Source organism: Sarcophilus harrisii, chromosome 2 (assembly GCF_902635505.1).
Source record: "Sarcophilus harrisii chromosome 2, mSarHar1.11, whole genome shotgun sequence".
Taxonomy (NCBI): Eukaryota; Metazoa; Chordata; class Mammalia; order Dasyuromorphia; family Dasyuridae; genus Sarcophilus; species Sarcophilus harrisii.
The window spans coordinates 407,307,201-407,319,183 of NC_045427.1; the positions used below are offsets into that span (position 1 = coordinate 407,307,201).

At 35.4% G+C, this 11,983-nt stretch overlaps 1 protein-coding gene across 3 annotated transcripts; it reads left to right on the forward strand.

Annotated features, from left to right (window-relative positions):
• The first annotated feature begins 587 nt into the window (after positions 1-587).
• On the forward strand, positions 588-11,737 carry SMIM23 (small integral membrane protein 23). 3 transcript variants are annotated; one of them, XM_031953659.1, is made up of 5 exons: positions 599-773; positions 2,228-2,330; positions 5,832-5,883; positions 6,122-6,195; positions 11,374-11,737. In XM_031953659.1, the coding sequence occupies exons 2-5, from the start codon at positions 2,313-2,315 to the stop codon at positions 11,584-11,586; spliced, it is 357 nt and encodes a 118-aa protein (XP_031809519.1). In that variant the 5' UTR covers positions 599-773; positions 2,228-2,312; the 3' UTR covers positions 11,587-11,737. The 3 variants fall into 3 exon arrangements, with proteins under 3 accessions (XP_003756869.1, XP_031809519.1, XP_031809518.1); XM_031953658.1 differs by having other exon boundaries at positions 621-773; positions 2,251-2,330; XM_003756821.4 differs by lacking the exon at positions 2,228-2,330 and having other exon boundaries at positions 588-773.
• The last annotated feature ends 246 nt before the right edge of the window (positions 11,738-11,983 follow it).

Consider the following 11,983-nt stretch of genomic DNA (forward strand, 5'->3'; position numbering starts at 1 on the left):
AGATCTATCCAAATTAATAGTCTTTTCCTCATACAACAACCTAAGAGGTCCTTATTCTACTGAGATAAAAATAACACTTTTATGATGATAAATTATTATTTATATTATCTGATATATATGTTATATTGTATTATTAACTATAATATTATATTATACTATATTATCTGAAAATCCCTTCAGAGGATGAGCATGTTAATAGTAATTAGCTATAGTTTACCTAGTAAGATCTGAGTTAAAGAAATAATGAAAAAGAAGACCTGAGTTAAAGAAACAATGAAAAAGTAAACTATTGGAAGAAAGGTGATTAAATGCATATGGATATTGTCACTTAAGACAAATTCTGACAAAGATAGTAGCAGTAGAGGAGGTGGAGGGTGGGGAATTGGGAAAGGAGCACCAAACCAAAATGTTCCTCTTTTCTAACTTTGTCTGAGGCCCTCCCTACTTCAGACTACTACAGCTCCATGGACAAGCCTGGGTTTTCTGGAGGGCTTAATTGCCTTGTCCACTTGGCTAAAGCCCAGCCTAAAGCCATCACCTTTTATGACATCAGTGTGATGTTGTGAATCTACTGAATGAAGGGAAGTTTCAGGTAGGTAATCCTGAGAGGGAACCCAGTCAATGAGATGGAGTTGGCAAGGAGTCTAATTGAAATGATTTGACTTATCAGTGTCTTTACCTAGACTATGCAGGTTGGACATGTGGGCATTGTCTGGAAAAGAAAAGCAGATTCATCTAGAAGAATTGTCAGTACTTCTATAGACAAAAAACAGGTGAGATTAACCCATATCTATTACTCATATCAGTGACATGTATTTTGGTACAGATATATTTATTCTATTTAAGCTTTTTATTATTTACTGCATTTTATTGGTCTCTAAGACAGCTAGATAATGCAATGGATAGAATGTCAGGCCTAGAGTAAGGAAGACTCATCTTCTGAACTCAAATATGGCTTCAGTCCCTTCCTGGCTGTGTGCAAGTCACTTAACCCCATTTGTTTCAGTTTTCTTGCCTGGAAAATGAACTGGAGAAAGAAATGGCAAACTAGTCTAGCATCTTTCCCAAGAAAACCCCAAATGGGATCACAAAGAGTTGGATACACTGAACATCAACAATATAGCATTTTAAGGCTTGCCAAGTGCTTTACATATATTATCTCATCTGATAGAACAATCCTATAAAGAAGATATTGATAGTTCCATGTTAAAGGTGAGGAAAATTAAGACTGAGTGAGCCATATAGCTGGCAAAAATGTATGAGTCAGAATTTGAATTCAGACCTTCCTAACTCTAGGTTCAGTATTTTACCCACTCTGTCCTAGCTGCCTTTAAGCCAGCATCCTATTGAAGTCATCAGAGCTAAATATTCCATACTCTGACATGGGCTTCATCCTTCTGACTTGAATTCTAAATAATTAAGCATTTGGTTGCAGATTGTTGTTTGATATCTATGAGTGAAATGATATATTATATCATATATATCATTGTTAAATTATAATAATAATTTTCCTTTGTATAGCACTTAGCAACACATTTCCATGTTATCTTATCTCTGAAATTGGTAGGGCTAGGTGTTATCTTTGTCACTCTAGAGCTGAGGAAATGATGCTTAGAAAGATGAAGCAACTTGCCCACTGTTAGTCAATAAACATTAAGTGCCTACTATATGCAAGATGGAGGCAACTAGATGACTCCTAGAGTATTGGGCCTGGAGTAGACCTGGCTTCAGATCTGGCCTCAGACTCGAACTAGCTGTTTGGCCTTGAACAGTGAGTCACTTAACACCTCTATTGGAGAAGGAAATGGCAAACCACTCCAGCATCTTTGCTAAGAAAACTCCATTGACAGTATGGTCCCCACGATGGAGTACAAAGAGTCAGATATGACTGAATAACATCATCTATCATAGACCTAGATTTATTTGCCTATGGAAGAGGACTCAGAATCAAACATGACTGAACAACATCATCTGTCCATATAGGTCAAGATTTATCTGTCTGTGATCCGGGGCGGGGAGAGAGGGGCACAAAAAGTCAGATATGACTGAAGCACTGAACAAGAAATGTCAGGCCCTGCAAGGAGCTTACCATAGAATGGGGGAAGGCAATACATAAGAGGAGGTTATTAAAGGGGGGGAAGGAGAGGGAAGTCACTAGGGAAGGGAGGCACAATAATAAAATCAGTTAGCTGAATTCTGAGCTCTCTATAAAGTGAACCTTTCACAGGAATTTACTGCTCTGCCCTCCAGCTATCCAATCCAAGGGATGAGACAACTGAGAAGACATTGAGTATCAAAGCTAATCAGTCTCCATGATAATGAAATTACAGGTGATGAATTTTACTGGGAGGTAATTGATGTTGGAAAGAGTTGGAACCAAAAAGAGTAGTTGATGACAATTATTATCCAGGTCATAAGTGGCAGAACCAGGACTAGAACTGTGGGCATAGGGCACAATAGGAGTTAGAATTGGGCTGGTCAAATCTTTTCATTTTACAGATGAAATTGAGGCACAGAAAATGGGGAGCAACTAACCCAAGGTTACACAAATATAATGACAGGATCTAAAGCTAATAAGAAACATGTGGTCAGAAGTCTAAACTTGGTCCTCTAACTCTGCCTTCAGCATTTTAAAAAATAAATCATTATTAATGTCTTTTTATATCACAATCATATTCTGTTCTTTTCCCCAACCCCAATCCTTCAGGAATTGAACCCTCTTTTATAAGGAAAAATAATTAAGTAAAAATTATGTCAATCCAGAGGCCACATAATCAGTCTGCCATTTTTTATCCTTTCGGATGATATAGTTTTCTTATGGAACATATAGTGGTATGTGGTATAAAATGATTGTCTAACCCTAATTTCTGCCAAACTGATTTAAAGTTTCCCAGAAGTGCTTGTCAAATATAAAGAGTATGCTTCACTGTTCTATGTTCTTTAGTTTATCAAATTTTGGACTTCTATTTTTTAATGCCTCTTTTTTTGTGTATTCCACTGATGAACATTTTTGTTTTAAAATCTATGCTTAAAAGGCTTTAAAATATTATTTCTGTATAATATACTTTGAAGTATTGTAATGTCATGCTACCTTCATTATTACTTTTTAAAAAATCATTTCCCTTGAAATTTTAAATCTTTTTCACATTGAAATGAATTTTGTTATGAAATTGTCTAGTCTCTGCATATGATTTTTTGATTAGTATAGCACCAAATCTACTTAAATAGAACCATTTTAAGTAGAAGCATAATTTTTATACATGATCTAACACTTAGCTCCAATATTTTTTCTAGTATATAATACTGATGCCTCGTATACTACTCATTCCATTATGGCTTCATCACTCAACTAAAACTACTCTCTCCAAAATTACCAATAGCCTCTTAATTGATTAACTTGATGTTCTTTTCATATTCTTATCCTTCTCAAACTATCTGCTTCATTTGACTATTTTGACTATCCTTTCCTCCATAGATAAGCATTCCTCTCTGGGATTTGTGATACTGCTCTCTTTTATATTACCTCCTCTGTGTAAGTCACTTCTTTGTTGGATCACCTTCCATGTCATGCCCCCTAATTGTCAGTGTTGCCCATAGCATCATCCTGGACCCTCTTCTCTTCCTATACAGTCTGTGAATTTATCATCTCCCATGGATTTCATTATCTCTATGCAGATGGCTCATAAGTCTATGTACCCAGTCCTATTTTCTCTCCTAATTTCAGGTTTATATCAACTATTGATATAACTACTATATATCAGACATATTTCAAATCCTAGTCATCTCAAACTTATCATGTCCAAAACTGAATTTTATCTTTTCTCTCAAATCCTCTCTTCCCAAACTTCACTATATTCAAAATAACCTTCCAGTCTTTGAAGTTCCTAAGCTGTAACAGTAATCTTGATTTCACATTTTCCCTCATCCCACATATCCAATTAGTTGCCCAATCTTGTCATTTCTACCTTCTTATCTTTTGTATTCAATCCCTATTCTCCACTCACACAGCTTTTACACTTATTTCAGGTCCTCATAATCTCACGTCTCAATTATTGCATCTTTATAATTGGCCTATGTATCTCAAATCTGTCACCACCCCAATCCAACCTGCACACTGCTGCCAAAGATAACTTTTCTTAAGTGGAAATTTGACCAAATGATTCTTCTTTTCAGTCAACTCTAGTGACTGCCTATTGCTTCCAGGATAAAATATAAGCTCCTCTGTTTAATTTTTAAAGCCTTATACAACCTGATTGCAACCAGCATCTTTGGACATTACTACCCCTCCTACACTCTGTGATCTAGACAAATTGACAAAATAGTCTCTCTCTTCTTGATACTTTCAACTTTATCTCCTCTCTCTCCATGTTTTTGCATTGACCATCCCACATGTCTAGAATTCACTTCTTTCTTGCATCAACCTGATAAGATATCATTTCTACATGAAACTTTTCGAAATTTTCCCAAACTCTAATGGTGTCTCTGCAAAACTGTATTTAACTACTCTGTAAATATAGGTGGTTCAGGGAATAGAGCACTGGGGTTAGAATCAGGAAGACTCATTTCATGTGTTCAAATCTGTCCTCAGACACTTACTAGCTGTGTGAACAAAGGCAAGTCATTTAATCCTGATTCCCTCAGTTTCCTCATTTGGAAAATAAACTGGAGATGGAAATGGCAAACGATTCTAGAATCTTTGCCAAGATCACAGATCACATGACTGAAATACTATAAAATATTTGGTTTTATTCACTTTATATTTATGCTCTGTGTTTATGAGTGTCTCTGTGTATATACAAATTATATATGCACATTATGTATGTATATATTCATAGAGATATTATATCTTGTATCTCTCACATTAGAATAATTTCCTTGTAAATCCTTGTAAATAGGGATTGTTTCATTCTTTATACTTGCACCCCATGGTCTAGCACAGTGCCTAACAATAGCAAACATTTAATAAAATATATGTTGATTAATTGACTGTGGTTGGTTTAAATCTCTTCAGAGAAGGAAGAGGGCATTATAAGCCAATTCTTGATTTTTAGCTTTTGCCAATTTCCAAAGCATAAATTTCATACTGAAAATTTAACAATGTGATCTTTGTGAGACTTTCAAGCTGGCTCCAGCACAACCTGGAAATCTCAGATTATTTAAGCATAAATGTATTTTTCACCATTTCACCATTTCATGTGTTCATCTTATGTTTAAAATGATTACAAATTCCTTGAAGGCAGGAACTATGTCTAAACTTCTTTACATCCCTATAGTACTTAGCACATTGTATATTTAATATAGTAAATGCTCATCAAATATTTATTGATTTTAACTAATTAGTTTTTAAACTCATTTTTATTTTATTTCAATTTCAAATTCTCTCCCTCTTTTCTCTCCCTCACTGAGAAGTCAAGAAAAACAAAACTAATTACAAATATATAAAAACATGCAAAGCAAATTTCTATATTAGTCATGTTAATCCAAAACTAATATTAAGGAAAGAAAAAATAATAAGGGGACAAAAACAAAAAGAAAAAAATAGATGCTTCAATTTATACTGAGTCCATCAGTCCTCTCTCTAGAGATAGAAAGCAGATTTCATTTGAGCTCTGTGGTGGGTCATTTTGTTGATCAGACTTTCTAAGTCTTTCAAAATTATTGCTGTTATTGTATCATTTTGAACTAATTAATTTGGTGCTCACTAAATTCTCACAAGAAAGGAGCATGCTTAACTATGTGTTATAAGCAATACAACACAGATGTTCTCAGGAAACTCTAATATCTTTTCTTGTCTCTCATCCCATTCTCCATTTCTCCATCTTGATCTGCAGAGCATCCTGATATTGCTGATTTTATTCCTGTACTTGACCATGTGGTTATCAGGTAAGATAGCTTGAGCTCCCTGGATGTTCCTGTAAAAAAGTCAAGAGAGTGAGTGAATGAAGGTGTATTTGTGGAAGAAATCTGGCTTAAGCAATAGTCACTATGTCCTTTCTATCTCCTCTCCATCTTTTAGAGTTGGGGCTAGAATTAGGGAGGACCTTAGGCAGGAATATGAATTATATGTATAACATTTATTGCATCCCTCTTGTAAAACTGAATTGCAATGTTTGTGTCTTAGCTTCAGGAAAAAGCTGGGAGACCTCAGAAGGAATCCAAGAATGTAATTTCTACCAGAATCATGGAACTTCTAAGGTACAGAATCAGACACTAGATTTGGAGTTAACCATTCACACAGATCTCCTCTAGACTTGCAATTCTACCTTTAATGACCCACACACAGGGCATATTTGTTCCCATTGTTTCCACTGGCCTACCCTCTCCCTTTGTCATTATCCTAATCCTACTGGTCCAGTTCAGAAATGACCTCCTTCATAAACCCTTTCCTAATAACTTAATGTGAAGTGATCTTTACCTTTTCCAACTCATTTCCCTCTTATTTATTCCCCACATTACACATTCAGCACTTTATTACATACTATCTAAATTTTTACACCAAGAATTTAGTCCTTCTCAGACTTCTTTCTTGTACATTCTGTCATGTTTGTTGGTGTCATCTCCCATATGGAACCAAGCATTTGCAGAGCATTTACTATATGTAGGGCCCTATGCTAGTTGCTTTAGGGGCATAAAGAAATATAAAAATAGTTTCTGCCTTCAAAGTATTTTAATCTCATTTTAAAGTAAAATGATCACATAAAATAGTGAAAAAAATTATATTTGAACAATTTGAGATTTCCTCAGGTGTATGATGAGCCAGTTAGACCATTTCACAAAAATTGATTGTTACATTTTCAATATGAAAGTGATGAGTGTATACTCATTTTAGATCTCATAGCACTTGATATTATAGTTTAGACATTATAAATGCTTAAGACACATTGGTGGTTGAATGAATAGTCAGTGGAGGAGAAAAGAGACAAGTGTGACTTTTCTTGGTATTTTGAAGTAGTAAAGACAAAGGGGATCAATAGAATAGCAGCTATAAAACCCTTTCCTTATGAGAAGGTCTTTGTGGGAAAGGAGATAACATCTTGCACTTGGATAGTACTTTCTGCTTTCTGGAAGCACATTCATAATAATTATCTCATTGAATCTCACAAATCTTAACCAATAAGCAGATCATATTATCCCTGTTTTATATGTAAACAAGAATGCAGATTTGTTAAATGGATTGCTCAAATTTATGCAATTCTGTAGGTGTTCTCTTTGGGAAGAGGTACTAAGGCAGTGTAGATACTTGGAGAATGGCAAATCAATAGAAAAAAGAAAAAAAATAGCACAATGTTTTGCACATAGTTAACACCCAATGAATTTTCATGAACTGTCTGAATGGCAAAGGTAATACTTTTGATCAGATACCATGAAGATGATGGAAGGTATTCATACAGTATTACAATTTATTCAGTTGTTTTTCAGTCATATCCAACTCTTTGTGAGCTCATTGGGGATTTTCTTGGCAAAGATACTGGAGTGGGTTTGTCATTTTCTTCTCCAGTTCATTTTATAGATGAGGAAACTGAGGCAAGCAGGATGAAGTGACTTGCCCAAAGTCATACAGCTAGGAAGTGTCTAAAGCCAGATTTGAACTCATGAAGATGAATTTTTCTGATTTGAACTCCAGTGCTCTATTTTACTGTGCCACCTAGCTGCCCCCCACAGTATTACAAATACTTAGTTAAACAAAAGTTTAACCATTGTCACGAGTACAAAAATTAATACTATGAGAGCTTAGTATATAAGATGATAGTTTAGAGGGTCAAAGAATTTAAATCTTGAATGGACCTCAGAGATGATTTAGTTAAGACTTCTCCTTTTTTAGAAGATGGAATTAATCTCAGAGAGAAGTGATATAACCAAAATCAAACAAGCTGTCAATAACAAAACTCTTTCCCAAGTTTGGCTGGGAAGGGAAAAATCTGGCTCATGGCTTTGAAAATAATTTTCTGTTCTCTTGAATAGAAACTTTAAAAAGAAAACAAATTTACTTGATGTGGTAACTAACACAGAATTGTTTCCAATCCCTTAGCAAAGCAATAGAAAATATATCATCCAAGAGGCAACAAGGTGTAGTAGTCAGAGATTTGTATCCTGAAGGGAAGACTTAGATTAAAATCTAACCTCACTTTAGGAGTTTACAAATTATTTTAAATTTTATTTTTTAATTTATGAAATAAAACAAGAATTTCCATAACTAGTATAATAATTTTTTAAATGATTTGCACATGAAATTGTAAATCTATTATATACAATTTGCTATTCATTTTAAATGTTTAATAAAGTTATCATAGAAATTTCTTTTTTTTTCTTTCCTCCTCTCATCCTAAAGATGGCTATCATTAGACACAAATATATATATATTTTTTTAAATATATATTTTATATACACATGTATGTATGCATGCATGCACACATACATATACATGTGTTATATGCACAGATATGTGTGTGAAATCATTCTATACATATTTCTATTTATCAGTCCTTTCTCTGGGGAAGTTGCTTAACCTTTTCCTCAATACCCTCATCTGTAAAATGAAGGTGTTAGACTCTTTGGCTTCTAAAATCCTTTTCAGCTCTAAGTCTAATGATGCTCCCTATAGGTTCAGGTTCTAAAATTCATAGATCAATTAGGAAAGTCCTTGCTTCATGCTTCAGAATTGTCCTGAAGTCAGTGCAGCATTCTGTCTGGCACTTCTCCCTAGAACTCTCATGTACATATATGGATTTGGTTGTCTTGTAGGAGCTCTTGCTTCTATTCTGCATCTCTAAAAAACACTGGAGAGCTTTATGGCTCCCTTGCTTCCACTCTGTGTGTCTCAGGATAGCACCAAGATTTTTGATGGCTCCCTCACTCTGATCCATCATCATACTCACTCCTATATTCCATTGGCATGGCTCTCTCCCTACCTGTGGGTATCCTCTTCCATTTCCTCATGGAATCCATGGGTTTATCATACCCAGTCTTCAAAGTGGCCAATCTGAAAGTTCCATTCTCTCTGCTATAACTAAAATTACACCTTTAGATATTGCCTTTATCTAAGGAAGGAAGGGAAGAGTGGCTTCAATTCTGATCATCCCCTATTGCATCCCTTCTCACACATTCCTACCTTTTTAAAAAATTACATTGGATGTAAATGTACAGTATTGAGGTGTAGATTATACATTAAGGTGTACATTATAAGATACCTCTAAGTCACACACATAGTATTACATATCTAACCCAACTCCCTGTTGCAGGGAGGGATGGGACAGTAGCAGGGTGGGGCAGAGAAGATAGCCCAAACTGCTCACAGTTTTCTGTGATTCTGGATTAATAGAGAAAACTCACATTCTGGCAATCCTGTCCCTGTGTAATCACATGAGAGGTAAAAATTTGTTCAAGACTTTTGGGGAGAAGATACCTTTCTTTCTTCCAGCTTCAAAAGAACGACTCATGTTTTTCCAGACTCTCTTGGGAACCAATTCAAGATCCACGGGAAGAGAAAAACAGATAAATAGGACAGTCTTTAGAAGCTATGGAAGCAAAGCTGGCTTCTCAATTTGTCCATAATTTCCAGCTTGTCTTCCTAGAGACTTCAGAAAATTTCCTCTTGAATGAAATCAAATCCTTTTTCTTGATTAAGCCAAGATCTCATCACTCTTTTATTTAAAGAGCTTATCCAGTCTTGTGTATTTTCTTATATATCTCATCTATATAACTTTTCTTATTTCTGTTCACCATTTTTAGATAAATGGGTTCATTACATTCATTATTTGTGATGATCTTTTTTATAGCTAGTTTTCTATGATAAGGGGTCAGATTGTGGATATAAGCTTCAGATAGTCTTGCCCTCCAAATCATACTGACTAAAGGTGCTAGTGATTTTTTTGCACATATAAGATTATGTGTTTTATATATATAGGCAAGGCTGCTTGAAGAGATACATGGATAGATTTTTCTGGAATCTTGACCACTTTACTCCAAGATGTAAAAAGAGCTCCTGGAACTCCTAGAGAAGGAGCAAAAGAAGGGACACAAAGCTGATCAATCTGTGCTTCTCTGAGAAAAAAGGTTTATGTTGTTCTGTTATATCTGATTATGTGGATCCCATTTGGGATTTTCTAAGCAAACATTAGAGAGTACTTCATCATTTCCTTCTCCAGCTCATTTTACAGATGAGAAAACTACTGAGGTAAACAGCATTAAGTGACTCTCCCAGGGTCACACAGCTAGTAAGTGTCTGAAACCCAAAAAGATGGCTCTTCCTGACTCAATCCACTGTGTTATCTAGCTGCCCTGAGAAAGAGTCCTGTAGGACTAAAATTATATTTATTGCCTCCTTCCCCAAAATGTTTCTGATTTAGGGGAACAATTTTTAGGTTCAGAAGCAAAAAAGAAAAAAAAAAAGGAAAAAAGGAAAGAAAGCCATTAGCTTTCCTGGTTGCTTTTCCTTAAAAAAGAAGTTATTTCAACAGTTTGGTCTCTTCTTACCAACTTCTAATTAAACAAAACCATTACAAACAGGGAATAGTGAGGGAATCTGTTTATCCAAACAAATAGGAAGCAGAAATCAAAAGTTTTGCAGATTATATTGCACAAGAAATTCACAAAGAGTGAAGGGAGCTCTTTTACATATCTTTACAAAAGATCAGGATGAGATCTTGGCTCAATCAAGAGAGAGGTCCTGATCTCACTCAAGGAGAAATGCCCAAGGGAACAAAGTGGAAATCAGAGACATGTTAAGAAGCCAGCTTTGCCTACATGGCTGCCTTCCAAAGTCTGTTTCTCTACATGTCTTGAGTCAGTCCCCAAGAGAGTCTAGAACCAGGAGTGCTTTCTCTCAAAACAGAAATGGATAAAGTCTTTCTTTCCCAAAGCTCTCACACTAACTTCACCCCCTTATGTTGCATTATTGCATTATTTTTCTCTCCACCAATCCTAAATCACACTCCACAGAAAGCCTGTACCACAGGCTACCTTCTTCTCCTTTCTCACCTTGTTTGAGAGATGTGTTAAACATGTAAAGCACACCATATGTCCCAGATAGGAAATGGTAGGTCATTGTCTCTCTAGTCCCTACTTCTCTGTGTGAAGAAAGTTCTTGAAATGAGTTGCAGAGAGATAATGCCCCTCTGAATAATATCTTGAGCACAACATTACCCAACCAGTACAAAAAAGCTTCCTAGAATTCTTAGAGGGAATGGTATATTGCTCTGGATTTCCTTACTCTCTTTTGTTAAATAGTGATGAGAGGCTGCCATGTGTATTTGAATATACTAGATTTGAGGTTGACAGACCAATCATTGTGCCATGACTGAAATGGATAGGAAAGGTTCAAAGATAATTGTAGCCTGATGAGACTGGGAAACATTTAAATATTCTGCTTTTTAGAACCTTGAAAATCAGCTCAAGGACCAGCCTAAGGAACCAACCAAGGCAATGGGAAAGTGGTTGAGAGAAAGCCTGGACATTCTTCAGGAGAGACTGGAACGAGAATTAAGGGTTCTGGAACAACAGGTCAAAGACCTGGAAGAGTGGCTAGATTATCACTTAAAGGATCTGGGGTCAGAAGAAAAGTGTGGAACCATCACAAGTCACTTTTAAGCATTCCAGAGATAAGGCTGGAGTAGCCTACAAGGGAGGACAGCTGATGAAAACACTTCTGAATGTAATGCAAAATAACACTCTGAACAAGATGGAGCTTGAATACTTGAGCTATGTGGTAAAACAAAAAATAAAGTAATTTGAAAACCAAGCACAATATTTGTCTCCATGAATGATTCATTTTACACACACACACACACACACACACACACACGCACGCACATACACAGACATATACATGCATACATAATATGTATGTATTTGTGCATATGTATGTGTCACCTATGGGTAAAGGATGTTATCAATATATCACCTATAGCTCCTTTAAATTGGTTAAATATTTCATAATCATTATAATAAAAATAAATGTTAAATAATTAAATTATTGTTCAAGAAT

What these genes read in the sequence shown, in the direction of transcription:
- SMIM23 (XM_003756821.4), top strand. Translation starts at nt 687, where the DNA reads ATGCAGGTTGGACATGTGGGCATTGTCTGGAAAAGAAAAGCAGATTCA. An exon ending in CTTCTATAGACAAAAAACAG is followed by an intron (nt 774 to 5,831) that starts GTGAGATTAACC and finishes CTTGATCTGCAG; the next exon opens with AGCATCCTGATATTGCTGAT. An exon ending in AGAATCATGGAACTTCTAAG is followed by an intron (nt 6,196 to 11,373) that starts GTACAGAATCAG and finishes TCTGCTTTTTAG; the next exon opens with AACCTTGAAAATCAGCTCAA.